General features: G+C 51.4%; 12 protein-coding genes across 12 annotated transcripts; 8 read left to right on the forward strand and 4 right to left on the reverse strand.

The window, feature by feature from the left end:
- Positions 1-718: 718 nt before the first annotated feature.
- Positions 719-1,824, reverse strand: N7474_002529 (uncharacterized protein; the record flags this gene model as incomplete). Its single annotated transcript, XM_057193944.1, has 3 exons — positions 719-1,146; positions 1,221-1,333; positions 1,388-1,824. 3 exons carry the CDS (start codon positions 1,822-1,824, stop codon positions 719-721), a joined length of 978 nt encoding a protein of 325 aa, XP_057055299.1.
- A 739-nt stretch (positions 1,825-2,563) lies between these two features.
- Positions 2,564-3,843, forward strand: N7474_002530 (putative extracellular exo-polygalacturonase; the record flags this gene model as incomplete). Its single annotated transcript, XM_057193945.1, has 2 exons — positions 2,564-2,970; positions 3,036-3,843. 2 exons carry the CDS (start codon positions 2,564-2,566, stop codon positions 3,841-3,843), a joined length of 1,215 nt encoding a protein of 404 aa, XP_057055300.1.
- Positions 3,844-4,130: 287 nt separating this feature from the next.
- On the reverse strand, positions 4,131-6,000 carry N7474_002531 (DNA cytosine methyltransferase; the record flags this gene model as incomplete). Its single annotated transcript, XM_057193946.1, has 3 exons — positions 4,131-4,566; positions 4,623-5,886; positions 5,943-6,000. 3 exons carry the CDS (start codon positions 5,998-6,000, stop codon positions 4,131-4,133), a joined length of 1,758 nt encoding a protein of 585 aa, XP_057055301.1.
- A 927-nt stretch (positions 6,001-6,927) lies between these two features.
- N7474_002532 (amidophosphoribosyltransferase) lies at positions 6,928-8,777 on the forward strand (the record flags this gene model as incomplete). Its single annotated transcript, XM_057193947.1, has 3 exons — positions 6,928-7,012; positions 7,080-7,532; positions 7,582-8,777. 3 exons carry the CDS (start codon positions 6,928-6,930, stop codon positions 8,775-8,777), a joined length of 1,734 nt encoding a protein of 577 aa, XP_057055302.1.
- Positions 8,778-9,235: 458 nt separating this feature from the next.
- On the forward strand, positions 9,236-10,831 carry N7474_002533 (endonuclease III domain-containing protein; the record flags this gene model as incomplete). The annotated part of the gene is made up of 1 exon (XM_057193948.1): positions 9,236-10,831. One exon carries the CDS (start codon positions 9,236-9,238, stop codon positions 10,829-10,831), a length of 1,596 nt encoding a protein of 531 aa, XP_057055303.1.
- Positions 10,832-11,157: 326 nt separating this feature from the next.
- On the forward strand, positions 11,158-13,128 carry N7474_002534 (aldehyde dehydrogenase family protein; the record flags this gene model as incomplete). The annotated part of the gene is made up of 2 exons (XM_057193949.1): positions 11,158-11,433; positions 11,497-13,128. 2 exons carry the CDS (start codon positions 11,158-11,160, stop codon positions 13,126-13,128), a joined length of 1,908 nt encoding a protein of 635 aa, XP_057055304.1.
- Positions 13,129-13,283: 155 nt separating this feature from the next.
- Positions 13,284-14,810, reverse strand: N7474_002535 (uncharacterized protein; the record flags this gene model as incomplete). Its single annotated transcript, XM_057193950.1, has 1 exon — positions 13,284-14,810. One exon carries the CDS (start codon positions 14,808-14,810, stop codon positions 13,284-13,286), a length of 1,527 nt encoding a protein of 508 aa, XP_057055305.1.
- Positions 14,811-15,287: 477 nt separating this feature from the next.
- Positions 15,288-16,916, forward strand: N7474_002536 (pyridoxal phosphate-dependent aminotransferase; the record flags this gene model as incomplete). Its single annotated transcript, XM_057193951.1, has 4 exons — positions 15,288-15,369; positions 15,427-15,902; positions 15,975-16,260; positions 16,315-16,916. 4 exons carry the CDS (start codon positions 15,288-15,290, stop codon positions 16,914-16,916), a joined length of 1,446 nt encoding a protein of 481 aa, XP_057055306.1.
- A 2,863-nt stretch (positions 16,917-19,779) lies between these two features.
- N7474_002537 (uncharacterized protein) lies at positions 19,780-20,296 on the forward strand (the record flags this gene model as incomplete). Its single annotated transcript, XM_057193952.1, has 3 exons — positions 19,780-19,812; positions 19,869-19,952; positions 20,000-20,296. The coding sequence occupies 3 exons, from the start codon at positions 19,780-19,782 to the stop codon at positions 20,294-20,296; spliced, it is 414 nt and encodes a 137-aa protein (XP_057055307.1).
- An 846-nt stretch (positions 20,297-21,142) lies between these two features.
- On the forward strand, positions 21,143-22,373 carry N7474_002538 (slipin family protein; the record flags this gene model as incomplete). Its single annotated transcript, XM_057193953.1, has 4 exons — positions 21,143-21,332; positions 21,413-21,530; positions 21,591-22,083; positions 22,137-22,373. 4 exons carry the CDS (start codon positions 21,143-21,145, stop codon positions 22,371-22,373), a joined length of 1,038 nt encoding a protein of 345 aa, XP_057055308.1.
- An 888-nt stretch (positions 22,374-23,261) lies between these two features.
- N7474_002539 (uncharacterized protein) lies at positions 23,262-24,350 on the forward strand (the record flags this gene model as incomplete). Its single annotated transcript, XM_057193954.1, has 1 exon — positions 23,262-24,350. One exon carries the CDS (start codon positions 23,262-23,264, stop codon positions 24,348-24,350), a length of 1,089 nt encoding a protein of 362 aa, XP_057055309.1.
- A 308-nt stretch (positions 24,351-24,658) lies between these two features.
- On the reverse strand, positions 24,659-26,378 carry N7474_002540 (MFS transporter; the record flags this gene model as incomplete). Its single annotated transcript, XM_057193955.1, has 3 exons — positions 24,659-25,273; positions 25,338-25,913; positions 25,992-26,378. The coding sequence occupies 3 exons, from the start codon at positions 26,376-26,378 to the stop codon at positions 24,659-24,661; spliced, it is 1,578 nt and encodes a 525-aa protein (XP_057055310.1).
- Between the last annotated feature and the right edge of the window lie 1,096 nt (positions 26,379-27,474).

Here is a 27,474-nt window from a genome sequence, read left to right on the forward strand (position 1 = left end):
TGGCGGCTTTTCGTCCGTTTCCCCTGGCTATGGAAAATCGGTCATCTCCCTGTCGATCTTCATAGATCACCGATGGACGTTCGAGGTGTCATTGGCCAAACACCGTGTGGCTAATAGATCTTAAGTTCAAAGGCAATTCTAGTTATATGGTCGCATGGCTGTGAGTTAAATTTAACACCACATCATGTTCTTGCATTATTATTCATGGATCGCATTGTGGCGTGGTGTCGAATCGATTCCTAGATCGAGTTAGTTATGGGCTTGGCCCCGCGATCTGCAGTAAAACATCTGGGGCCACCGGGGCCTATCTCTATTCAAGTTTGATTATAAACCCAAACCGTATCATTTAGGCCACCAAAGGCTGAATTTAAACATTTAATCATCGCACGCGATGCTCCTGGAATCGCATGCGTTTCCTAAAATCAACATCTTCAGCTTCCCACCCCCAACTAATCATAGATTAGCATATCTATTAAGCAATCACCTCAATCTGTCATTTCTCCTCTCCATCTCCATTGTCTTGAGACAACAACTCGTTAAAATCCGCCAGGTGCGAGCAACGGAAATTATTGCCTTATATCATGAGCGAAGGGGGTCTCGCGGCTTGACTCAATTAGAAGGATAGCATGTAAAGACTTGAAGCTTGGAAAGTCAAAAAGTGGATAACTAGAAGAGTACTAAGCTATATCCAGAAACCCGCCCTTACCCAGGCGCAACATCAATAACTCCTATCAATCCAATCTCCCCAATCACTCCCAAGAACCGTGGTCTTCGTTACAGCCGCCGATATCGAAGTCTCGTACTCCCTTCCGGAAGTATCCGAACCATCACCACTGTTATTGTACTCATAAAACAGCGGCGTCGCCCCCTCAGCCATTGTAGTCCACGCTTTAGCGTTTATCAAGCTCCCAAGTTGCGAGTTCTGATAGATCACACGAGCAAGCACTCTCCACGGCCTTCCAAGATAGACCTTGCCGTCGAGGCTGGTGCCTGACGCGGCCTGGACATTGCTGTTGTCAATACAATACCACGCAGTGTCACTGGATGTCTCTCGCGAGTTGGCAGTTATTGCGCCACCGCCGTTAGAGACTATGTCACATTCGCCGAACCAGGCGGAGGCATCGCCGAATATGTAGTCCACGGCCCCTGGAGAGGAAAAGGACGTGAGCACGTGGAATATGTTAGAAGAGGGGGCAAAGTGAAGAGAAGGGGAAGCCTACCTTCAATCAAGCAGTTGGAATAGTACTGTGTTCCTGCTTTGGCATACAATGTATCTTGGTACCCGGAGAATTGACAACCATAGAAACCAAGCCGGTTGGCGTTGCCGGTGAGACTATCACACGATGGGTCAGCTGTGGCATGTATCAAATATGGAAAAGAGACTCACGCGACAGCCTGTGCTCCCTCACCGTATCCATTTACCACGTTGATATTATACATCTTGAAATTGGCAGCGATCACATTGACAGTGGAACTCAAGTCCAGTGACCCTGCCTCCTCGGAGGAGATAGTATGCGCGATAGTCACCGTATTGTCTTTATAGGTCCCAGTGTTGGTCGTCTCGCCATACAAGGTCAGGATTCCGGTGTAGTCAATGGTAAGCTGTTCATCATAGGTACCGCTGGCAATGTAGACGCAGGCTGCATTAGAGGACGAGCCCAGTGCATCCAATGCATCCCCGATAGTTGAGTACGTTCCCCCAGATCCGACGGTGAGACATCCTGAGGGTGCACTCGTTCTGCTAGTGCGGCGATGAAGACTTGCCGGGGCGGCGGTGGTAGCACCGACGAGGGCGAGACTTCTGATAAGTGTATACAGCTGCATCGGTGGTGACCGGTATGGAGCTTCCAAAGATACTGTCGGTCCGATCACTATTGACTTGAACACTTCTAGGATGAGCCTTCATGCAGTATTAATGAACTTACATAGTTGATTGAATCAATCGGCACCCAAAACCTACACGGCAAGACCACCGAGTTGCCATGTATGTTTCCTGCATCATATTTTCCGTATCGGAGTTATAACGCCACGTCCGCTGCATCAGAGCTTCGGTTCCTCCATACCCCACAAATCGGGAGAATACATTTCCACATGAAACAATTTATGCATGCTAATGTTCCCAAGCCTCTTCTGCATACAGGCCTTACGGGAGTGGAGTCCCCCGGCGGGACGTCATTCTTCAAGGATGCCCGGGATAAGTGCAATAAATGCGTCCTAGAACCACAAAGCAATATGTAATATGCACTCTCTTTCCATCAATCAGGAGTGTACCTCCACATGTTCTCGCGGAATTCCCGAGCCAGCAATGTACATTAAATGCCAAGCTGATCGACAAGGACAGGGCGATCACCGATCAAGATATTCCTCGAATCACGGAGCGTGTAGCCCAGGTATGGTTTCATATCTTCGGGTCATCTCTCCGTGTTTGTTTTAGTATTGATTACCAGACTGATGATACTACGATTTCTCCAATTTGAGGTTTTTATAAAGTCATAGTTGTACAAGCCTGTCTATGAGAGGAAATTCCCTAAATCATAATACCACAATAACATTCCCTAACATCATGGCAACTTCCTACCTAAAACCCCTCATAATTCTCACAACCCTCACCCTTACACTAGCACACCCAAACCCATCACGTACCCTCCACGCCCGCTCATCAACTTGCACCCCAACGGCTGGCGGGTCTGAATCCACCGACGACGTCCCCGCCATCACATCTGCAATCCAATCCTGCGGCGATGGTGGCACGATTGTTATACCATCTGGTAGTACCTATTATCTGAACAGCGTACTCGATTTCTCTGGATGCAGCGAGTGTGACTTTCAGATAGAGGGACTGCTCAAATTCAGTTCATCGACGAGTTACTGGGGAGGGCGGACGGCCATGATGAACGTTGAGGATATTGATGGGATTAAGATTCGCTCTGTCACGGGGGATGGGGTTATTGATGGGAATGGGCAGGATGCGTATGTATCTCCTTTTTTTCCCTTCACGTGTGTTTTGGTTATTAAATTCTAACGCCCTGTGCTAGCTACGATCTCTTCGCGGCAGATAGCAGCTATCAGCGACCAACATTGCTGTATATCACCGGCGGGTCTAACATTCAGGTGTCGGGGTTCCGACAGAAGAACCCGCCGAATGTTTTTAACTCTATCAAGGGTGGTTCTACGAATGTAGTCTTCTCAAACCTGGAGCTGGATGCCACGTCCAAAAGTGACAATCCACCCAAGAACACCGATGGATTCGACATCGGCGAGAGCACTTCAGTCACACTTACCAATATCAAAGTGACCAATGACGACGACTGCGTGGCGTTCAAGCCCGGTGCAGATGGAGTCACCGTGACCGAGATCACCTGTACCGGATCGCACGGCCTCTCCGTTGGGTCACTAGGTAAGGGCTCAGATGATGCCGTCAAGAATGTATACGTCTCCGGCGCAACGATGATAAACTCCACCAAAGCAGCAGGCATCAAGACCTATCCCTCGGGCGGAAGCCATGGCACATCGACTGTGACGAACGTGACTTGGACGGATATCACAGTCAAGAACTGTGACTATGCGATCCAGATTCAAAGCTGCTATGGTGAAGATGAGAGCTATTGCGAGGAGAATCCCGGAGACGCGGACTTGACGGATATTGTTTTCAATGCGTTCAGTGGAACGACCAGTACCGCTTACGAGCCTGTCACTGGCAATCTGGACTGTGGTACTGACGGGACTTGTGGTGTTACTGTCACCGATTATACGGTGAAGTCACCGTCGGGAGCTGGGGAGGTCCTGTGTGCGAATACACCCTCGGATCTGGGGGTGACTTGTACTTCTGGTGCGTCAGGGTAGAGTTGTCTTTTCATGTAAAGAGCAGATCATGGGAAATAAGCAGCCTATACCGTTTTGTGGGATATGATTCAAATTGTGTCCATCATTCATGTCGCTATCAGCCAGATCAATATCATCCATCTCGAATCTGCAGCTCAAATCCTGCGGGAAAAAACCCCCCCCCGGTTCAGCCTTCACAAAATCACCCGTGCTCCTCAGATCAACTGATCCTGCAATATTTACAGGCCCTGGTCGTAACTTAAGAATCATAGAACCAATCTCAAGTACCAAAGCCGCTCCCCAATACTTCAAAGACAGCTCCTATCACCTAATGACTCCCTGCGGTCCGTCTCCCTCAGCGAATGGTAGAGCTGCCTGTAAATCGCAGCCGCAAATCGGGGCGGCACAGCATTGCCAATCTGCTTGCGAGCTTCTCGCTCCGAGAACTGGAATTCCAGTGGGAAGGTTTGTAGGCACGCAAACTCCCTGGTGGTAAAGACTCTCTTCCCGGTCGGGTGGTAGTTAAATTCGCCTCCGCCGCAGGTGATGGTTCTTGCCGGGCCATGTTCATCGTAAGGATTGCGATATCCTAGGAGCCGGTAGCGCTCAAGGGCTGAAGGGAGGTCATGGTCGTCTGCATCGTCGGGGATATCATGGATGGCGGAGTAAATTGAGGCAAACGGTTGAAGATTATCTCTATCTCCATGTGTCGGGAGAGGAAGCCGTGGGAGAGCTTCGCCGGGTCTATGGAACGGACTGCGTTAATGATGAATGACAGATGTTGAGGGGTTTTATCTTACCCAGCGGCGATGATGCAGAGTCGCTTGCGTGACTGGGGAACTCCATAGTTCAGACAATCCAAAATTGCCCAGCGCACTGAATATCCATTCTCCACAAGATCGAGGATGACTCTTCCGAACACGAGCTTATGTCTCTCCGCTAGACCGTGGGTCTCTTCGATCGTTAGAACTCGCGGCTTCGCTCGAAGGAGGAGGTTCTCGCAAGAGAACACGCAGGCGGAGTTGGCGTCGTCACGATCGCAATTGACGGTGTGTGCGGGTGAGAAGGGCTGGCAGGGCGGGGAGCAATGAAGGACATCGACTCTGAGAAACGCATCATCGTTGGTCAGAAAGTCATAGATCGATGCATTCTCGAGCAAGACGCCAGGAAAGTTCCGGCCGTATGTAGTAATGGCATGTGTGCTCAGATCAAACGCCCATCGGATGCTCAGACCTGCCTCTCGAGCTCCACAAGACAGACCGCCAGCACCGCAGAAAGCATCACCGAATGTGTATGTCCGAGTTGCCTCGTCGGTGAGATCAACAACGGAAGTTGTAGGATGGTCAATGTCGATCGCTGCTGAGGGAGTGGTTGATAATTCGGCTTCTCCGAATCGTACTGTGTGGCCACGCCATTGAGTTCGCAGATCAACAGAACTCATTCGGAAGCCTTCATCTGCCTCCACATAGCTGAGGTACTCAATGGCATACTCGTCCTTTGTAGTGCCAGCCACGTTCTTCGGCGTGAAGGTGAGCTTGAGGCGGCAGGTCAAATCGGTTTGGCTGTTGGTGGTGCGAAGATTCGTAAAGCGAATATTGCAAATTCTCTTGACCTGATTCAAAGATATGGGCTCGTCCTCGTGAGCAATCCAGACAAGCTCGTAGTATTTCTTTGGGACGCCATGTTCGATGTGGTTCGTAACGCGAGGGTCCACGTTCGCAAAAAGACGGCGACCATGAAAATTGACTTCTCCGGCCTTCTGCAGCACCTTTTCAATGCGTAGAAATGAATCGTCCTGCAGGAGCACTGAGACGCCCGGTTTGTAGACCACGTAGTCAACCACAACTTCTGGGACCTCCTTTGGCTGCTGTTCCAACTGTTCCAGATGCTGCAAGTATTCGATGTACTGGCCGTCTGTCAGGAAGTCCGCGGGGTTGAAGCCACTGATGCGGCATTCGCGAGTGAGCTTGTCAGGCAGGACGATCTCCACTTCGTCTTCAAGAGTAAGGTCGATGATTTCGGGGGAATCCCGAGAATTGGTCACCTCGGTTGGCGCATTTTCGGCTGCAAAGTGATCATCGTTAGCGATCGAGAGTTTTTGTCTGGGAGAAGAGGCTTACCAGTTCCTGCAGGTTGACTCTGAGTCCAGTAGTCTCCAGTATCAATGAAGATACTCATAGTCAGTGATGAGCCTGTCTCAATGTCATGAAGTGCCTGCTGCGACGGTGAGGCAGTTGAAGGATGAGGGTGCTGAGAATGCATATCTTCCTGTCTGACAGAAGACTGAGGCCAAGGAGACGGTAATTCGGACTTGGGAGAGTACCAGCGTCCTTGATGAGATCGTTCAGATTGTATCCAAATCCAAGGATCGTGCGATGGAGGTAAGTGGTAGCATGAGATGGTCATTGGAAAGGTTGGTTGCAAAATTCAGAAGAGAAAGTCAGGTCAGATGATGTTACTGCTGGAGAGACCCTCTTTAATCCTGCCTGCTTCGTTCATTCTTTCAAGTCTCCTGCTCTCACAGACAACAAAGCGAGATTGTCATGAAAGTTGCCCACATCCAGCAGTGCACAGAAGATGTGCCTAGACACACTCCCAATATTATTTATCCTCTTCTGCTGAACTATCGTGAATAGTGTATGACGTTAGAGATTGTTGTGTTGTGTTGTGTTGTCCTCCCTCCTCTCATTCAGTCCGTTATACTTCAGTCACCCCCACGTGATTGGCTGAGTCAGCCCGGCACCGGACCGAAAAATTTGCCTGCTGAGCGGAAAAGGTGGAACAAATTCACTACGATGGACCTTTCTCTTCCTTTTCTTGCTCCTGGGTCTCTTGGGACTGCCTGGTGACTGCCTGACTGCCCTTGATCTGCCCCTTTAACTATCCTCTGGTTCTTGGTGAGTATTGCCTGTCTTCATCTGCACCACCCACCATCCCCTCTATGATGAATTTCGGTTTTTTTTATAGATGTTAGACTTCCTAAGCATTTTTGCGGAGAATACCCGATCTGATCGATGACTTGCACATTCACATTGACACCCAACCTCATTGGCAACTCTGGTGCTGACCACCTCGATCGTGACAGGAACCCTCCCCCGAGTCAGGATGTGTGGCATCATTGCTCTGATCCAGGCGAACCCCTCGTCGGCCGCCGCCATTGATCTCCATGAGGCACTCTACCTCCTCCAGCGTGAGTCGCAATGATACGAAGATGTTTGGAGGATATGTTTCTGATGTATATCTATGTCGTGTTACAGACCGTGGTCAGGATGCCGCCGGAATTGCGACCTGCGCCTCTGGGGGTCGTATCTACCAGCTCAAGGCCAACGGAATGGCTGCCAAGGTCTTCCAGGATGGTGCCAAGGTGGCCAACCTGCCCGGCTCGATGGGTATCGCACACTTGCGATATCCGACCGCCGGCAGCAGTGCCAATGCCGAAGCGCAGCCGTTCTACGTGAACAGCCCGTACGGCATCTGCTTTGCCCACAACGGCAATTTGATCAACGCCCCCGAGTTGAAGAAATACCTCGACCTTGAGGCGCATCGTCACATCAACACCGACAGCGACAGCGAGTTGATGCTGAACATCTTCGCGGATGAGCTGAGTGAGACCAAGAAGGCTCGGGTCAACAAGGAGGATCTCTTTGCCAGTCTGAGTCGCATGTACACACGTTGTGAAGGCGGCTGGGCCTGCACTGCCATGCTGGCCGGTATGTTGCTCCAACTCTGTCGCAAGATTTCAACTAATAAAGTCTTCAGGCTTTGGTGTTCTTGGCTTCCGTGACTCGTACGGCATTCGGCCATTGGTCCTGGGCTCCCGCCAGTCCCTGGATGGCCCCGGTATGGACTACATGATGGCCTCGGAATCCGTTGCTCTGGACCAGTTGGGTTTCAATAACCACCGCGACATCCTTCCTGGAGAGGCAGTCATCATCCAGAAGGGTGGCCAGCCGGTCTTCCAGCAGGTTGCCCCCAAGAAGGACTATGCCCCCGATATTTTCGAATATGTCTACTTCGCCCGCCCAGACTCTGTCATGGACGGTATCAGTGTGTACCGCACCCGGCAGCGCATGGGCGACCGCTTGGGGGCACGCATTTTGGATGTTCTGGGCCCCGAGGTGGTCAAGGATATCGACGTCGTGATCCCCATCCCCGAAACCTCCACCACATCCGCGACCAATGTGGCGCAGTACCTGGACAAGCCATACTGCCACGCATTTGTCAAGAACCGTTATGTCTTCCGGACCTTTATCATGCCTGAACAGAAGACTCGGCAAAAAGGCGTCCGCCGCAAGCTGAACGCCATGAAAGCCGAGTTTAAAGACCGCAACGTGTTACTGGTGGATGACAGTATCGTGCGCGGTACCACCAGTCGGGAAATCGTCAGCATGGCCCGGGAAGCCGGTGCAAAGAAGGTGTATTTTGCCAGCTGTGCGCCGGAAATCACCCACGCCCACATCTACGGCATCGACTTGGCGTCGCCCCAAGAGCTGGTCGCCCACAACCGGAATGCGGATACCATCGCGTCGCATATCGGCGCCGACAACGTCATCTTCCAAACCCTAGAAGATCTCAAGGATGCCTGTGCCGAGATTACGCGCGAGAACGGCCTGCAAGAACCCGTGAACTTCGAGGTTGGTGTCTTCTGCGGCAGCTACGTGACCCCCGTGCGGGACGGCTACTTCGCGCATCTGGAAGCGCTCCGTGGCGAGGGCCGCAAGATCAAGGCTCTCGACCAAGCCAAGGATGCTGTGGCCCATGGCTTCGCAAGCGTGACTGACTTCGAGATCGCTGCGAATGGAGTCGCTATGGATACCAATGGCAAAATCGTACCTGCCTCAATGATGGGATCCACCATGTCGAATGGCTCCACCGATACCGGTCGGACCGAGGAGGACCCCAAGATCACTGACCGCATGGATATCAGCATCCACAACATTGCTGATCACCCATAATGATGATGAAGATGATATCTGGTCGGGTCTTTTTTTGCATCTGGAGTCTAGGCGTTGTGTTTGTCTGTAGATATCTGTATGTATCTAGAAGGGGGGTTCTTTTCTCTGGTGGGTGATCTACGTCTCGTCTCTGAAATAAATACCACCGAGGCCTGAGATGTGAATAAATCGGTGAAAGACGAAGAGGTCTCACGTGATACCTGTCAATAGATCTTGGTAGGCCAGTAGAATCCCATCTTTCCATCCTCATCACCTACTGCCAAACATCCATTTCATCAATCCATTGCATTGCTGGTATTCGTCCCAACGAGCAGGAGACGAATGTCTGGATTTGTCAATTACCACTCTTGTGTGCCAGCTCGTCTCTTGCGCACACACTGAATCCCGATCACCCAATCCATCACAGCCATCCTCATGACAGAAAGTTCATGTGAATTGCATCTTGTCTGAACAGCAGAATGGCTCCTCGCATTACCCGTTCTGCTGGCAAAGCCGTACCGGCGACGGCGCTCAATGGAAAAGATGTCACTGCACTGCAGGCATCCGATATATCCAACACGACCAGCAGCAAGAAAACCATCGCAACAAAGGCTGCCGGTTCCAAAAGACCTGCTGCCAAGCGAGGTACCTCCCAGAATCAAAGCAAAAAGCAGAAGAGCTCCTCCACGTCAGCGCCTTCTGCAGGTTCCAAGCGACCAACTGGCAAAACTTCTGCCTCCACAAAGCAGAAGAAACCTGCTCTGACGTCCACCAATACTGACGAACTCCCACACAACCTGGGCCCAGCGACAATTCCCTTCTCTGTCGATGCTGGTACCCCTGTTTCTACCAATGAATCCAACAAAGAAAATCAGGCAATCAAGGTGGATAACAGTGACGAGCTAGCTGCAGAGCTTCAGCAAACAGACAGCAAGGCCACAGATACCGTGGTCAAAACAGAACCTGCCACCAGGACCAAGGCCAACCCGAAAGCCAAAAGAGGCCCTTACGGTCTAACACCTGGTAGAAGCCCATTTCCGGACTGGGCTCATCCCACAGTCGAGGAGTGCGAAGAAGTCAATCGACTCCTGTCCAGCATTCATGGAGAGGCCACAGCGCCAAAGACCATCCCCGAACCATCTCTGACAGTGACAGGCTGTGGCGAAGTCCCGTCTGTCCTGGATGCACTCATCCGAACTCTTCTCAGCGGCGCCACCACGGGCGCCAACTCCGCCAGGGCATTCAACGGCCTGGTGCAGCGATTCGGGATTCTGTCTGAAGGCGTCGGTAGGGGCAGTGTGAACTGGGATGCCGTGCGACAGGCAGACGTCAAAGATGTCTTTGAAGCGATTAAGAGCGGCGGGCTGGCGGATATCAAGAGCAAGAACCTCAAAGCGATTCTGGATCTGGTCCACAAGGACAACCAAGAGCGGCGCGATCAGCTGCTAGAGGAGGGATCTGTAGGCAATAACAATGGAGCAGCTGGTTCGACAAAGATGCAGCCTGTCAAGGTGGAGAAGGACAAGGAATACGAAATCGCCTGTGCGGACCAGAACGTCCTCTCGCTGAACCACCTGCACAACTTCTCGTCGGACGAAGCTATGCTGGAACTAGTCAAGTATCCCGGCATCGGGCCCAAGACAGCAGCATGCGTGATTCTGTTCTGTCTCCAGCGCCCCTGCTTCGCTGTTGACACGCACATCTTCCGCATCTGCAAGTGGCTGGGCTGGTTGCCGCCCTCGGGTCCCGTCAACGAGGTCACGGCATTCAGTCATCTGGAGGTGTGCATTCCCGATCATCTGAAATACTCGCTCCATAAGCTCTTTATTCAGCATGGCAAGTCTTGTCCCCGGTGCCGAGCTGCTACGGGACAGTCGAGTGTGGGTTGGGAAGATGGGTGTGTTATTGATCATCTTGTTACGAGGACTGGGAAGCGGAAGGGTCCTCCGGTGAAGGTTGGTCGGAAAAAGGGTGGCAAAGGGAAGAAGAAAAGTGAGGAGATGTCTGATGAGGAAGACGAGCTGGATGACGAGGAGAGTGAACTGAGTGAGCTGAGCGATGTGTCGACTGAGTGATCTGCTGCTGAGTGTTTTATCACTGGGCGAGATGGTAGCTCTATTTCTATATGTTTAGTATATATACCCTGTATTGCTATGATTACTAGCGTACCCAGTTGGCTTGGTTGAGATAATTCTATATTTTATGTTGCTTCAATGACCATTTTGTTTCTGTTGAATTGACTTGCATAGATCGGGATTGTTATGTGCCTAGTGTGCCCCTTATCGCACCCCATTCTATCGGAGAAAAAAGACCGCGACCACCACAATCTTCACATTCCTCCAACCCACCACTCCCACATCCCTGAGGGGCTCAATTGCCACATCGACACCCTTTCTTCAGGATGGACTGTCTCCTCTCCCGCCTCCCGACCTGTGTGCGGTCTCTCGCCGAGACTCATGCGTCGTCGCTCTCCACAGAGCACGCTCAGTGCATCGGAGTCGCGTTGGTCTCCCTCGTCGCCGTGTACGTGGGATACCTCTATATCCTAAGTCGGCGAGAAGCAGCGGTCTCATTCAATGTCCCGTTGCCGGCTGAGGTGCGCAATGGCACGCCTGGCAGACAATGGGAGGATGCTCAGGGGCAGGAGAAGCGGGTGTTGGAGGATCAGGTTCGCGGGGTGAGTTCTTGACCATGGTTTTGGGAGAAGGTTCCAACTAATTACTTTGTGCCATCAATGCAGAAATGGAACGATAGCCTCATCATGAGCTACTGCCCCGCGGACGGACGCGTTCTAGGCAACGGAATCAAGCCTGCAACTGTGGAGGATGTCAATAGAGCGGTGCGGGCGGCGAAAACGGCACAGGTCGAATGGGCAGCGACGAGCTTCGCAGAACGGCGCAAAGTGCTGCGTACATTGTTGAAGTACGTCCTCGATCACCAGGACGACATCGTCACCGCATGCTGCCTCGACTCGGGCAAAACCAAAGTGGACGCCTCGTTCGGCGAGATTCTCGTGACGGCCGAAAAACTGAAGTGGACTATCGACCACGGCGAGAAGGCGCTGACGCCCGAATGCCGGCCGACCAATTTCCTCATGATGTACAAGAAGAACATGGTTACCTACGAGCCGCTGGGCGTAGTGGGCGCGTGTGTGTCCTGGAACTATCCTTTCCACAACTTCATTGGTCCTGTGATCAGTGGTCTTTTCGCGGGCAATGCGGTTGTGGTCAAGCCGTCTGAGCAGACGGCGTGGTGCTCCGCTTTCTTCTTGGAGATTGTGCGTGGCGCGCTCGCGAGTTGTGGCCATTCTCGGGATCTGGTGCAGACGGTCGTGTCTCTTCCTGCTGTTGCCGATACCATGACTTCGCATCCGGATATTGCCCATTTGACCTTCATTGGATCGCGCCCTGTCGCGCACAAGGTCTGCGAGTCTGCCGCCAAGTCGCTTACTCCTGTGGTGGTCGAGCTGGGAGGCAAAGACCCGGCTGTTATCCTGGACGATGCGGTGACGGTTCGGAATCTGGCCTCGATTTCTTCAGTGCTCATGCGCGGCGTGTTCCAGTCCGCCGGGCAGAATTGTATCGGTGTAGAGCGTGTCATTGCTCTCCCGGGTGTATACGACCGTCTCATCGAGCTCGTCGCTCCACGCATCCAAGCCCTCCGTCTCGGTTCTATTCTCCTAGACACGGCCACCACCCCCGACATGGGCGCTATGATCTCACCCGCGTCCTTCGACAAACTAGAAGCCCTCATTGCGGAAGCCGTCGAGCAAGGTGCCCGCCTACTCGCCGGCGGCAAGCGGTACAGCCATCCGCAGCACACCCACGGCCACTACTTCGCCCCGACGCTGTTGGTCGACGTGACGCCGGACATGCGGATCGCGCAAACCGAGCTCTTCGCACCAGTCTTCCTCCTCATGCGCGCCGAGTCCGTCCCCGACGCGATCTTCATCTCCAACTTCACGCCGTACGCCCTCGGCGCCAGCGTCTTCGGCCATAACCGCCGCGACGTGCAAGCCTGCGTCTCTGGAATCAGCGCGGGTATGGTCGCCGTCAACGACTTTGGCAGCTACTACGCGGTCCAGCTGCCGTTCGGTGGTGTGCGCGGATCAGGATATGGTCGGTTCGCGGGCGACGAAGGCCTGCGCGGGATGTGCAATCTCAAGGCTGTCTGCCAGGACAGGTTCCCCCGGCTGGTAGGCACTGCCATCCCGCCCCGAGTGGACTATCCTATCCAGAAACGGGAGGGTGTCGCTGGTGCAAAGGATGGTTCGTCTGCGTGGGAGATGTGTAAGGGTGTGGTCGAGACAGGGTATCAGTTGACGCTGGGTGGGCGTGTGGCTGGGATTATCCGGCTATTGAGGAATATGTAAAGTAGTGTGATGTGATGTATTATCAATATCTTGTAATTTAGTGTTGAGAAAAACATGTATCATGGACTCGAATCTATCCTACAATGCTCCAATGCCCGCCAAATCAGGTCAATATCTGAGAGGGATGATGAGAACAACAGACCGGACACACACATTCATACACACGACACAGTTCCGTAGCCTTTGGTCACAGGGTCAAAAAAGGTGTCCTCGATCCAGTTATGCGTCTCTCCCACCGGACCAGCGTACGGTTCGATAACCTCCTCCATATACCTCTTCCCCATCTGAGTTTCAACATTCAACTCCCCATAACAGAACAGCTGTCCAGTTTGTTGCTGCCCCAGCGCCTGCTTCGCCACTTCCAAATGGGTCGGGAAAGAGAGCATAAAGTCGAAGAACCAGTGGGCAAACGCGCGCGCCTTGTCCGTGCCGCGCTCAATAATATCAACCAGCCACTGGGTGATCTCGTCGTCGTCTGCTGGGATTGACTCGGCGCTTGCGCGAAAGAGAGTCTGGAAAAAAGTTGGATCGAGATTCTGACGACTGATTCGCACGGCGGCGCGGAAATGGTCCGCGGGGATGAGGTAGAATTCCCTACCCCTCGTGGAGGAGCGGTTCGCAAATTCATCGATTTTGAGCAGACAGGTCACGGCGTTGATGTTCCGCTGGCGTATGGCGATTTGGACTCCGTGGTGCAGGGCGGCGTGGTCGAAATGTGGCACCGTGGGGGTGTGGGTGCTACCTCGATCCCACGGGGTACAGTAGAATCCAGATGTTAAGCGCAACATCTCGAGGAAGTTTGTATTCTCCTCTGAGAATCCGCCACGACGGCGGCCCTGGATGAGGTGGTGTGGGAGCGTGAACAGACTCACGGCGGGGAACAACGCTGGGAGAGAGATTACGGTTACGACAGCGAGCAAGGATGTGACACTAAGTTCAGATTCCCCTCGGGGTCCGCCGGAAGCACTAAAGACATGCTTGCCATCATACTCTCGAGCGAGAAGTCTGTGCAAGTCATCTTTCTGGTCGCGGTCCATGACGATGCCGGCGCCGAACCAGTGGCGGTGGACGGTCAGGGTCACCAGGGTCGATAGTTGTGCATAGACGCGGTCGAGGGTGCACCATGCACACCGAAAAACGGCATCCTGTAGCCGAGCGCGTTCAGCGCTGCGCAGAGGAGAGTATTCCAATGGCAAGAAAAGGCGATTAATGGCCGGGTTGGGTCTGGTTTGGACTCCCTCGATATCATCATCCCAGAAGGCGAGCAGGATCAAGACACGGTAGATGCGTTCACTGGAGACTGCAGCGGCAAGTGCAGGAGATGCGCGCGGGAAATTCATGTTCAGCGAGTGCAGGAAGATCTGCTCGAGGATCTCCACAGGCAGCGTTTCCAGCAGCGAGAGGCGATGATGGCGCGGCGGCGGCGGCTGCTGCTGCTGTTCACGGCCATGACGCGACGGACTGCGAGTCCTCCGTGACTTTATTAGCCGGTCCGGCCGGCTCAATGTGCATCGGGCGCGTTTCGATGGCTGTGCTGGCCGGGGAATGGTGTCCGCAGGTGTTGGCGGTCTCTTGACGGACTTGGCCTGCCCAACGTTTGACCTTGGAGGCGCAGAGTTTGGCCTTGGGGGAGCAAGTCCACTCTCCGCCGGGTCCGCGTCCTTCGACATCTGCCTCACCATCGCTGGAACAGGCCTGTTATCATACTCGACATCGGGATTTCTTGAATGATGGCTCTGAGTCATCACGTGAGCGATCGCTGCTGCTCAGTCCCGTTCAGGCCATACCCAAAAGGGCAGTCGGCCCCACCGTGTCGATTAGAGTTGGGACATCATTTGTGATGCGCGCATGTCTTGGCTCTACTTTCTGCAATGCTTCAACACCTCGACACACGCGCTGGAGGAATATAGCACAGCAACTGGAGGACTCGGCTTTTTTCTAGATTGCGATGAATCGGTGGAAGAAAGCTGAGCTATGTGAGATCCAGTGTTGATGTCATGATGAATATACTGCCTCGAAACTCCGTCACGCTCGAAAGATGGCATAAGGCAGCTGCAGGACAACAGCCTAATTCATTCATACAGTTTATTCTCACGTGAATTTGACAGAGAAGCGAGGCGTGCAACAAACCCGCACTCATCAAGGGGACGTAGCCAAGAATGTCGTTCTCGGGCCGCCGTGTGAGCATCCTGCGCCCCTCCACTCAGCGTTCGTCGGCCAGGGAAGGGCTGTCAGACAACGGTACGTATTGGTCGCTTCGGATTTGTGAGCATCCGGACTGACGGCCCGATTTTCCAGAACAACGGTCCGAGACGCATCGCCAGTTCCGAACCGCCCACTCGGGCCACTATCCCCACGCAGCTCTCGACGCTTCCCGTGCTTCTACCGGTGTCGTCTGGTGCACAGAACGAGCCACCGATCATGGCTACGCGGAGGATCCCTCTTCCTGGGCCAACCTGGGTCAGGGTGCCCCCGAAGTCGAGGACGAGATCGAGGGAAGCTTCCATCGCCCGACGACGATTCCTGTCACGTTCGCTGGCCGGGAATACGGCCCGACCACTGGGATCAAGCCGTTGCGCACGGCTGTTGCACGTCTGTACAATGGGCACTATCGTCAAGGGAAAGAGAGCCAGTACACATGGGAGAATGTGTGCATTGTGCCTGGAGGGCGAGCAGGGTTGATCCGGATTGCTGCCGTCTTAGACAATTCGTACCTGTCGTTCCCCATCCCAGATTACTCGGCGTACTCGGAGATGTTGACCCTGTTCAAGAACGTGCGTGCTGAGTATTAGAATTCATAATAAAAGTGTGTCTATGCTATGTGTGTGCTGACAACCCCCATATAGATTACCCCCATCCCGATCCCGCTATCCTTGGATGACCATTATCATATCCACCCAAATAAGATCGCGGAGGAAATCGCGCGAGGTACCCAGGTGCTACTAACATCGAACCCTCGCAACCCGACAGGCCACATCATCGAGCATAATGAGCTAGCAGAAATCCAAGATATCTGTCGCAATCGCGTGACCCTCATCCTAGACGAATTCTACGGTGGCTACAACTATACGACCGACTGTGACGGTTCCACAGTCAGTGGCGCGACGAATGTCATTGATGTCAACCAGGACGGTTCGTTTTGCTTGGCGTGTGGCTCATGACCCATCCGCTGACCTCGTAATCCAGATGTGTTGTTGGTCGATGGCCTTACCAAGCGCTTCCGCCTACCTGGCTGGCGGATTGCCTGGGTGGTCGGCCCTAAAGAATTTATCAAAGCGCTAGGCTCAGCCGGGTCCTACCTAGACGGTGGCGCCAACGTGCCCTTCCAGGAGGCAGCAATTCCAATGCTAGAACCGTCACGGGTGCACACTGAGATGAAGGCACTACAGGTGCATTTCCGCGAGAAGCGTGACTACGTTCTGAAGCGGTTGTACGATATTGGCTTCCGCGTCCAGGACGTCCCGCCGGCAACCTTTTATATCTGGCTTGACCTGACCTCACTCGATCCGCCACTGCCGGCCGAAGCCAACATCTCAGACGGCCTGAACTTCTTCAATGCCCTCCTGACTGAGAAGGTCATTGTCGTTCCGGGTATCTTCTTCGACCTGAATCCCGCCAAGCGTCGCGACCTCTTCGACAGCCCGTGTCACCACTTCGTGCGCCTGAGCTATGGTCCCAAGATGGATGTCTTGAAGATGGGTCTTGATGGCATTGAGCGTGTCATCAATCGTGCGCGCGAGATGGATCAGAAGAAGTGGGAGGACGAGGTTGCCCTTCTAGATCACTGAAAAAGAAAGGACTTACTCTTGGAGCCTTTTGTTGGTCTAAGGTGGTGCTACAGCAACACTTCTTGGGTTTACATGTAGAGCTGACTAGAACCGATGTGCATACTACAGTATCCTCCTCACGGCGGGGCTCTCACCAATGTGGAAAAGCTCCAGCTGGTATTTGCTCACCTGCAGCCGGATAGCCTCGCACTTTCCAGTCCGTTGGGGTTCTGGATCGGGCGTATTATCTCCATCCAAACTGCTGTCTCTAACTGATGAGTATCTCATTACCCAGGAGACGCAAGCAGCAGAGAACAGAAGGATTTCTAGAAAGCAGAGGATGGATTTGATCGATTAGCGACAGCGATATGAACCTTGAGCAAGCACTTCTCAAACTGTCCAACCGGTCAGTGAGCGTGCGCTTAGGAAAGACCAAGGGTCGAAGCTGCTGCAGATGGTCAAAAGCCTCTGATCTAATTTGATCAAGAGGATGGGATCGAGGATGGGATCCCATACCTGATAATAGTCACATACAGGGAGAAAGAAGTACGTACTCAAAAGGCGTTCATCTGGGCGCCTTCCAACCCGCGGAGGCGAGATGAAGACTCTGTGTACGAAAGCCATCCTGTGTAGAATAAGTAGAAATTTGAACAAAATGCCTATTTAATCTTGTCTGTTTATAATATTCCTCCCTTCTAAGCGTTCGTCTGATATTTGGACCAATCTGTAAACAAAATACTAAAAGTATAGTCGGAATCTAGACAAAATATGCATACCATGTGACGTTCTATGTTTTGTACTGATCGCAGACCCTCCGGTTCGAGCTCCACATCCGCGGTTCGGATCTGAAACCCGCACCTCTATCAGTGCTGGTGATTCGATTCGAACCGCGGTTCTTGACGAGCGAGGCCTAACTGTGCCCATGGTGGGGCAGGAAAGATAAGACCTCGACCGACATTCAGCGCCCGCTCACTCGCAGCGCGGAACCTCACGGCAGTGTACATTGAGGTACGAGCACCGCATACAGTCTCGACAACAGTTTGCTGAGCGCGTGGACATGGTAGGCGGCAACTCTTAATCGGTATACGGGACCATGTATGTACCCATTCTGCAATCATGGTCAGAATCTCGCATGGCAATGGATCTAACATGATGTCCAGAATAGGTCGGGAAGGGTCTCCGACTGCGAGAAGCCGGCGTCATGATTCGCTGCGAGAACGCCTGGCATTGCGACCACGACAGTATCCTTCACGTGTCGGAGCTTCAAGGTTCAAACATGACCACGTGATATGTCATCAATAGTGATCATGGGTTCGGTGGATTTCAGCCTTGGTTGAGAAATTTGTCAGTTACGGGATGATATATCGGGACTGTGGCGCAGATAGAGAACCTTTCGCTCACGCCACGTTGATCAGTCCTGGGGTCTAAGAACGACCTAGGCCGATCTATTGTGCTGCTACCGTGCTCAAGTGCCATGCTCCTAGCTTTGTAATCGAAGGTAATACGCCTCGAGAAGCAGCGATTGGAATATGAATGACTATTAACCTAATCGCACTCGTATCATTTTCGCCGCTGGAACACTTTCACCATACCATTGTTTCGGAACTCTTATTTTGAAACACACTCTGAGATAACACAACCTGCGCAGGATGGAGACATCCTTCATCAATCAGCAATTATTTGGTGTTGCACACAACACGACCTGGAGGGATGAACAGCCCTCACTTGAGGAGGTGTTGAACAATGATGCTCCCTATCCGTACTCCCTCGACTCCTTCTCGGCCTATATGTCTCAAACACACTGCCTTGAAATCCTAGAGTTCATAATGGAGGGCAGGCGATATAGGGACTCCTATGAAGTCAGCTCGGTACTTGTGGAATCTTCTATAACTCCTCCCCGCCGGGACTCACGGGTATTGCTTCAGCTCTGGCAGCAAATACTATCAACATATATCGTCGAGGGGTCGCCACGAGAAATTAACTTGGGAAGCAGGAAACGACATGACTTGCTAGCATATCACGATCCAGTGCGACCTCCTGCTCCCGCAGCACTGGATGGGATCGAACAGGAAATGCTTGAACTTCTCTCGGTTTCCATTTTTCCATCCTTCTTGAAGCGGATTTTGTCAACACAGCGGTCCACAACATACACGGACGCTTCCTGTGGGAATACGACAGTGTGTATCAGTTCAGCCGTTCTATCACCGCGCGACGGCCCGACGGAAGCCAATGAAATGCCCTTTCTTGATGCTCTTGCAGTGAGGACCCGCGAGAGTATCGTATCGTTCAGGGAACCTGCAGCTGATCGCAACACCGGCGGCAGTTACCTGCCCTTCAATGATTTTTCGAGGGTTGTGGACATACACTCACAACCAAAAAGAGATAGAAGTTGCTCGTCGAAACTACGTGCGATGCTTGGTTTGCAAAGTCGGGATGAAAAAGAATGCATATCTAATGGATAAATTTTTTTATATTTATGTATACTCTGTTACTGAGACAACTTGGTCTACTTATCATCATCTAAAAATTTCGCCAGATGTAGGATTTGAATACGATACAAGTTGGACATCTCCATGATAATGGGACCAAGATTCCGCTACATGCAAAAGCCGCCTCCCGATCGCCGTCGAGCAGGTTCGATTACATTCAACCTCGGCTAGGGAAAGCTTTATCTTTACCATGAGTTCGGGTGCGCCCCCTACTAGCACGACCGTCCCTTGGATCACGTAGCCCGATACGGACTAGCGCTCCAACAGATGAACTAAGCTACTGCGTCATTGATATAGCTATACATGGTGGCGAATATATATTATCTTGAGTAGATGCAGTTTCTTATCACATGCTTTGATATGCCCTTCAATACGTGCACGGATAACCTCGCAGGATGGAGTCAGGACGCAAGAAACCACAGTCGGAAGTAAAGCTTTGGCTTACATCCCATCTCAAGCAGAACGCTGACAGCATTTCGTTCAGCCACTCTCTGAAAGTGAGAAGCATGATTTCAGCACGTACGAAAAGCGGCCGCCGAACGGATATTTGCTTGGGAAACATTTCAAGGTACTTTTGATATACTTCAACCCGGCTTTCCAGCTGACAGGGGGAAGGAACGGACGTACTTTGATTCCGGTGATTTCGCTCTCTCCGCGGCTCAACAAGAAACCGACAATGGCGCCATTCAAACAGGCAGAGAGCATCCCCGTCGCGAGAGCATTTCGCACCCTTATGCCCCTGTCCCAAGCACGAGTAACGTTGACCAACATGCAAATGAGGACTTGGATAGGAAGACCGCCAGTCCAGAAAGGAGCCATCTCCATCAGCACACAGATGTTGAACCTGAAGGTTCCACCACGTATAAGGAGGAGCAGAGCAAGACTATCTCGCAATCTGAAGACGCCATATGACTGCTGGAATGTGATTATTGGACGAAAATTGAAAGACAAATCTGACGCCCAGCAGTACATACACAATACTCAACAGCCAAAAACATCACCGCGACAGCTTCTCTGATGAGAGATGATAACGAATTTCAAAAAACTCAGGGCAAAGCTAGAGAATGAGGCACAGGCCCAACTTGAATTATTTTCGCCCTTTCGTGTTTCTTGAATTTCAAGAGCACAGCCACATGGCTCTCATCCAGGTCGGACAACCCCAGATCTACAAGCCAGCGCGAGCCTGATAGAATTCTTTTTTTCACTGATCAAACTTTTTGACGGAGAAAGAATTTGGTTTTCCGATTATGGATCCTATTTCCTTAACTATGTGATGAATTCAGACCAGACAAGAACTCAAAGTACGAGATTAAACTGGTGAAGATTGTACGCGGGTTCAGAAACAACCATTATGTGTGAACCAGCAAAGGTATGTGAAGATGGCTAGGTTTAGACAATATCCAATGAAAACTGAGGACCTACTCACCTTGAAGCCTAATTGGCTACCGAAGTTGGATTGATGTCACACGCACCGTCCAAGAGGCAATACGTAATTCGGCCCATGAATCGAGATGAAAGCAGCCGCGTAATTCTGGACCTCGCTTGCTGATTGTTAATTAGCCAGTCGTCCTCCCTTTAAAATAACGAACCCGATCGTCACTTGAAGTAACTCCAGTTGGCTTTCGCCGGAGTTTTCTAACTTTCTAAAAAGAGAAAAATCCTTCCATCGTTACTATTGTCTCTGAGCAAATACTACTTCCTATCGAATAATCGGCCTTCAGCCATGACGTAAAACCTACCACAGCGCTTTCTATCAACATGTCTGTTAACGGCGCAACTACCAATGGCAAGGCACCGGTCCATGAACGGGATGCTCATCCAGCCCACCATGGAGGACGGCTGGTCAATGTGCAACCCGCCCGTCTAGATGACCTGCAGCCGAAATACGCTCAAACGCTCACACATGATGCCGAGAACCCAGACGCGCATGGGTGGTATGCATCGTGGAGTAAGTGCAATGTTTCCAACTTCTACACCTCTTGCTCTCATCGCTCAAGTCAATTCTAACCGCTCGAAACTCCTATTTAGTTCACAGCCTTGGACAATGTGTCGGTTTCTGTGGATCCTTTCCGTGCTGCATCTGCTGCCCCAACCCATTCAAGCCGGTCAACCAGGGCCAGGTCGGCCTGGTCTCAAAGTTCGGACGGTTCGCGACACCTATCTCCCGACTGCATTAATGGAGAGTATTGCTGACTTGAAAGCGCAGCTTTGAACGGTCCGTAGATCCTGGCCTGGTCAGGGTAAACCCGCTTAGCGAGCACTTGAGGACGGTGGATGTCAAAATTCAGATAGCCGAAGTGCCTCGTCAGGTCTGTATGACCAAGGATAATGTCACCCTTCATCTCACCTCGGTTATTTACTACGGAGTCGTCTCCCCCCACATAGCCGCCTTCGGCATTGCGGACGTGCGACAGGCGCTCGTCGAACGCACCCAGACCACGCTGCGCCATGTAATCGGAGCCCGTGTCCTACAGGATGTAATCGAGCGCCGGGAGGAGATTGCGCAGTCGACATCGGAGATCATCGAGGAGGTTGCCGCAGGCTGGGGTGTCCAGGTTGAATCCATGCTCATCAAGGACATCATCTTTAGCGATGAGCTGCAAGATTCGCTCTCCATGGCTGCGCAGGCTAAGCGGATCGGTGAGAGCAAGGTCATTGCTGCTCGCGCCGAAGTCGAGTCAGCCAAGCTGATGCGCCAGGTACGATGGCACCTAACAATCTTCTGTATAACATGTCCCTAACCTATTTTCAGGCTGCCGATATCCTCTCTTCTGCTCCGGCCATGCAGATTCGATACCTCGAAGCCATGCAATCAATGGCCAAGTCGGCTTCAAGCAAAGTGATTTTCTTGCCAGCTGCTAATCAGACCGTGATGCAGCAGGTGGCTGACGCCGATAATGCCGGGGAGGGTCCCAGCCGGGTAGGCCAAGAGCAGCAAGATGATGGATTCCAGCGTGCGATGAAGGCGCGGGTCATCGAGAATATTTAGATGTCCTCCATCTTTCGAGTTGGATTACCGCCTATCCCCGGAGATATGAAGCCTGCCATCTCTGAAATTGTGATTTATGTTCCTGGGTCCGTCCCATGACGGGTGGCAGTTTGTTCACTCGTTACCACACGCGCTCCTCTGGTTTGACTGTTTCTTGTGCCTTAGCAGGGTGCGATTGGAGTAATGATGACACCTACCTTCCTTTGCGTTCTGTTATTGCTATCGCTGGTTGGTCTTATGCTATCTTCTTTTGTGTCTTAATTGCAGATGTGTTCTTAGTGCTTTTAATGGCTGGTTCTTCTCTCCACTATTGGCCTGAATTTATGCAATCTAATGTGTCTCCAAAGGTAGTTCATACTTAGGGAGGTAGAGCTTCACTATCACCACATTTCTCTGGATAGCTTGCGACTATGTCAATGTCTTATCGTCGTGAGCTTAGTTGGGAATCTGCATGTTGTCCGAGTCGATTGTACCCTATTCCTCAAATCCGACTAAGCCGACTCTCTAGAGTTCTTGCTCGACATCACGGCGGAAGAAAGCTTGTCGTCCAGCCGCTTAACCCACCTGGCTAGAAATTTACTTTCTGTCGCGATCCCAACAAACGTCTTAGAAGAGAAATTAAGCATGTTGGCCTCGATCGCTCTTTTACCCGGATTTCCAGTCCTATAAAATTGTCCTGTATTTTACAATACGACTATGAGACGTCGCAGATTTATTTTACTGCTATACACACTCTTATGTTCCCAACTAATGCATCGGATAAATGCATTGTTCCGAGCGATGCCGGTTCCTCCAGTCACGCTGCGGTCGACTTTCACCTGGCCACTGCCTCGAACCAAACAGAAAGAACCAATCATCTAGGCGAGATCGACGTGAGGCGGATAGACTATGTCGGATCTGTCTTCAGCGGCAAGAAAGCGTGCCCGGGATCGCCGGGCACAACAAACTCTCCGCGACAAGAAGTTGCGCTATAAAGCCAAACTCGAGATGCAGGTGGCCCACTGCGAGCAATATCATGACGAAAAGGGGGTACAGAATCTCCTAGAACTTGTTGAGGATCTTCGCAAACAGAATGAAGCCCTTGTCGCGCGCCAAAAAGCCTTGAGGGCTTTAGTGGGTTCGTGGGATGAGGAGTTGGAATTGACAGAATCTTCGAACCCTTCGATGATTCAAAACACGAGTAATGGAGCACTCGATCTCTCCTTTCCTATGACACATTCGATCTTAAGGGATTCTCAATTCCTCGGCATGGTTGATCATCCCCATCCCACGACCCCGAACATGCCGTTAACCTCAACATCACCACTGCAACAAGCTCACAAGGACGGACTGACAGAGTTCGATTCGCCGTGGAATGAACTCCCTCTTTACTCCGATGATTTTTCCAGTCTCCAAACTGTGTCATGTCCATGGTTTGCCTATTCAGAACAAATACCCCAGTGCCCTGATACTCCTGAATCGCCCCTCGACATTCTGTATGGCAGCAAGACCAATCCACTGGCAAACATGATCCATATGGCAATCGAAAGACGGCCAGTTCGCGATCCCGAGAGGTTGGCTATGGGATGGATAGCGTACCATTTTTCAAAATGGATCATCACACCGAGTCCGAGGACTTACGAAAACCTGCCTCTGTTCTTGCGGCCTGTCAAAGAACAGTACCAGATGAAGCATCCCATCGCGGTGAGCTGTGTCCCCTGGCCGAAACTTAGGTCGAACTTGATCCGTCAATGGTCGATGTATAACAATATTCGCGATGACTTTTTCGGACTGTTTTCGTGCTGTGTGAAGATCCGGTGGCCGTGGGGCGTGAAGGTCCTTGAGCGCAACGAAGAGAATGTCCTCTGTTTTAAGCCATCATTTTATGAGACATTCATGAAAGAGGAGGGATGGGGTATCACGCAGGAATTCATAAATAAGTATCCAAATCTCATGGTTGGCATCGATGTTGGCTCACTTGTTTTCAAAATAACGTGAGTGAGCTACAGATTCCGTGTCTAGTGTCGATTCATCCAAACTACAGAGCAGTGGTCCTCTATGTATATAGCATGGTGAATAATATTGTGAAAGAAGCGATGTACTATTTCTACTCGGGGCAACGCAAGATCTCTTCGGTAGCAGAGGAGATGATGACAATGTCTAGATATGCCTTAAACTCTATTGATTATGTATATGCAGTTTCTATCTTATTTTTAAGGGGATGTGCGAACTTTTGAGTGAAGAAGCGGCTGTCCAGAGCCAGGACGCTCTTGTTAGGTTGAATCTCGATACCATCCTCCCATCATTCATTTTTTGTTGTTTTCAAGATTAACGGGCCACTTCTCTCGAATTTGCTTGCCAAACTTGGTGAAAATGATGGGGATTGGAACGCAGGCAAGTGCGAGAAATCCCAGCAGCGAGTTTCCCCAGCCGAGCCCGAGAGCTTGAAACATAGCTGGACCAGCAAGGGGAAGAAGTGCGCCGACCAGCGAACGGGTTGCCGTCAGCGTTGCATTAGCCGACGCCGCATAGGTCGGGTAACAGTCAATGAGGTAGGTCTGGATAGGCATAAAAACACCCATCATGCCCACGCCGAAGGGGAACATGCCAATGATGGGCACGATCCAGAAAACATGTTTGTCAGCGGTCCATCCGTACCAGAAAAAGCTGATTGGCAGAATGCAGGCAAACATTATCATTGTCGGGAGGCGCATTTCTGGCTCGAACTTGCCGCCGTTCTGAGCAGTGAGCTTCTGGACAATGCGGTCATTTGTCAAAGCGATGATCATGATACCGACAAAGAACCCAACGCCAATACCCAAGTATGCGAGGCCAGACAGGCCGACCGTAAAGCCGTAGGTACTCGTGAAGACATCGGAGATGGTTGTGAAAAAGAGGTACAGCAGGCCATAGACGAGAGCCTAGATTCTGTGAGTAAGATATCGTTGGAATTGTTGGATAGGACCAGGAAATCAAAAGTCTTACCATATATGTTGAAAGTAGTAACACGAGAGGCGATTTGACTAATAATAAGACCGGTCGTATAAGACTGCGCTTCAAGATCTGAGCATTCGAGAGGGGTTCGCGGCCGATATCATATGCACTTTGCAAGTCTGTGCGGCCAAGCTCCTTTGCCAGCTTGGCTGTCTTCCATTTGATCAAGACAGGGGCGTATGTTTCCTTGTTCAGTATCTCAATGCCAAGCTGCATAGCTCCGCTTGCAATCAGTAGAACCCAGAAAATCCATTGCCAGCTAACCTCCTCGCCTAGGAAGCCACCAGCAATTGGGCCCGCCACAGGTCCAAGCAGAGGTCCCATACTCCAGATGGAGGTGGCTCTTCCCCGCATTTCTATTGGAAATAGGTCTGCAACAACACCAGCACCAAGAGTGATGCAGGCAGATCCTCCAATTCCGGCAAAAAGTCGACACACAATAAGGGTTTCAATATTCTTGGAAAGGGCGCATCCAATCTGCCAAGCGGCGAAGAACCAGTTGGCACCGCTGAGGACTACGCGACGACCGTAGATCTCGCTCAGAGGAGCTAGTAAGAGGGGCCCGAACTAAAATTAAAACATTGAAAAGATTAGAAATTTTATTTGGAGGGTAGTTGGTATTTGACGAGGATTGATATAGCTTACCGTGTATCCGATCAGAAAGATGCTGACACTGAAGGAAAGAATGGTTTCATTCGTCTCGTGGAACTCTTCAGCCATGTACACAACGGCAGGCGCGAACATGCTCGAGGCAAGTGGCGAAATCAATGTGAAAGCGCTGATCAATCCGAGCAATGCCCATTTTTTGCTTGCGGCAAAGTTCTGGGGATTCTGGGGGTCATCTTGACTGTCCCACCCGACTATACCTCGACTCAAATCAGTCTCTGGGTATTTCTGTGCTACTTGTCCAGGTGCATCGGCGTTATTTTCCGTGGGCTGCTTTTCAAGGTCGGGTTGCCCGTAAGATCCGCTCTCCTCCCCGTTGAGAGTCGAGAGGTTCGAGGCTGACTTCTGGGGGTCCGAATCGCCCATGATAGTCGAGAGAGAGAGAAAAGGGGACAAATTATAGGAGATGAAAATCAAGTATGCATGTATAGCAACCAGGATGAAAGAGTGGACAGGAAAGAAAAAGGAAAAGGAAATGGTGATCCAACAGGTATAAGCGAAGGCATGAAGATCAGATCGGGAACGAGAATTATAAATCAGCAAGGCCGTTGTTAAAATAATGCATCGGCTTCGGTCCTGACCCCCTGTTGTTGTAATAACCAAATGCAGTTTGAGATCTATGCTTGCATAACTAAAGATGGGGGCAATGAATCAGTGCCCCACTACGAAATTATGAACCCCAATCAGAAAACCACACGAGAATCAAAATGTGGGCCGCTGAATCATTGCCTAAGAGTGGGTCTACACCCATATCTTATGCATTCATTACTGCTATGAATCGACACAAATCCAAGCCTGTCCGTCCTATAGAGGTCGCTCTCAACAGATACACATCTACTGAAGTGGTTTGAATAATTCACTTCTTGCTAGGGATCATGAATGCCAGTTGTATTTGCATATGTATGGCAAATGACAAGCCCGGAGGCCCGAGAAACCCGAAAAGGGCACATGCACACATAGTGTTCCAAAGAGCCTGTGAAGGATCTCGAACTACTCACATGAAGTATCTGAGATATGGGCCTGTTGTGGGATTTGGCTTCACGGGTAATGGTAACTTGCCACCCGTTGCAGCAGAATATTCTGAGAACCATGCGTGGGTATCTCGAAAGGAAATAGTGGATATACATGAACATGCCCACACGTTGGTCTGGGAATGAATTGGCAGATAAGTCGGTGGGTGAGATCTCAATTCCCAATAACAAAGATCTCACACTCACCCTCACTTCCAAGGGATTCATTTTTCCTTTTAGAGCATAAATCCGACAACCATGGGATTGTTTGTACTAGATGGTTGCAGCGTTCCAGATGGAAAATATGACCGCAGTCTGGAAATGGTTGGACTGGGAGATCTGTTTGCAGTGGACAGAGGCGACCCGTCTCAGATCATGATATGGGACGACTCACCGGAGCTTTCAGCTTGATGGCCAGTGTCGAGAACTCCCTGTTCAGCTCCAGTTTCCGA

Source organism: Penicillium riverlandense (assembly GCF_028828495.1).
Source record: "Penicillium riverlandense strain IBT 135883 chromosome Unknown utg000002l_segment0_segment0, whole genome shotgun sequence".
Lineage (NCBI taxonomy): Eukaryota > Fungi > Ascomycota > Eurotiomycetes > Eurotiales > Aspergillaceae > Penicillium > Penicillium riverlandense.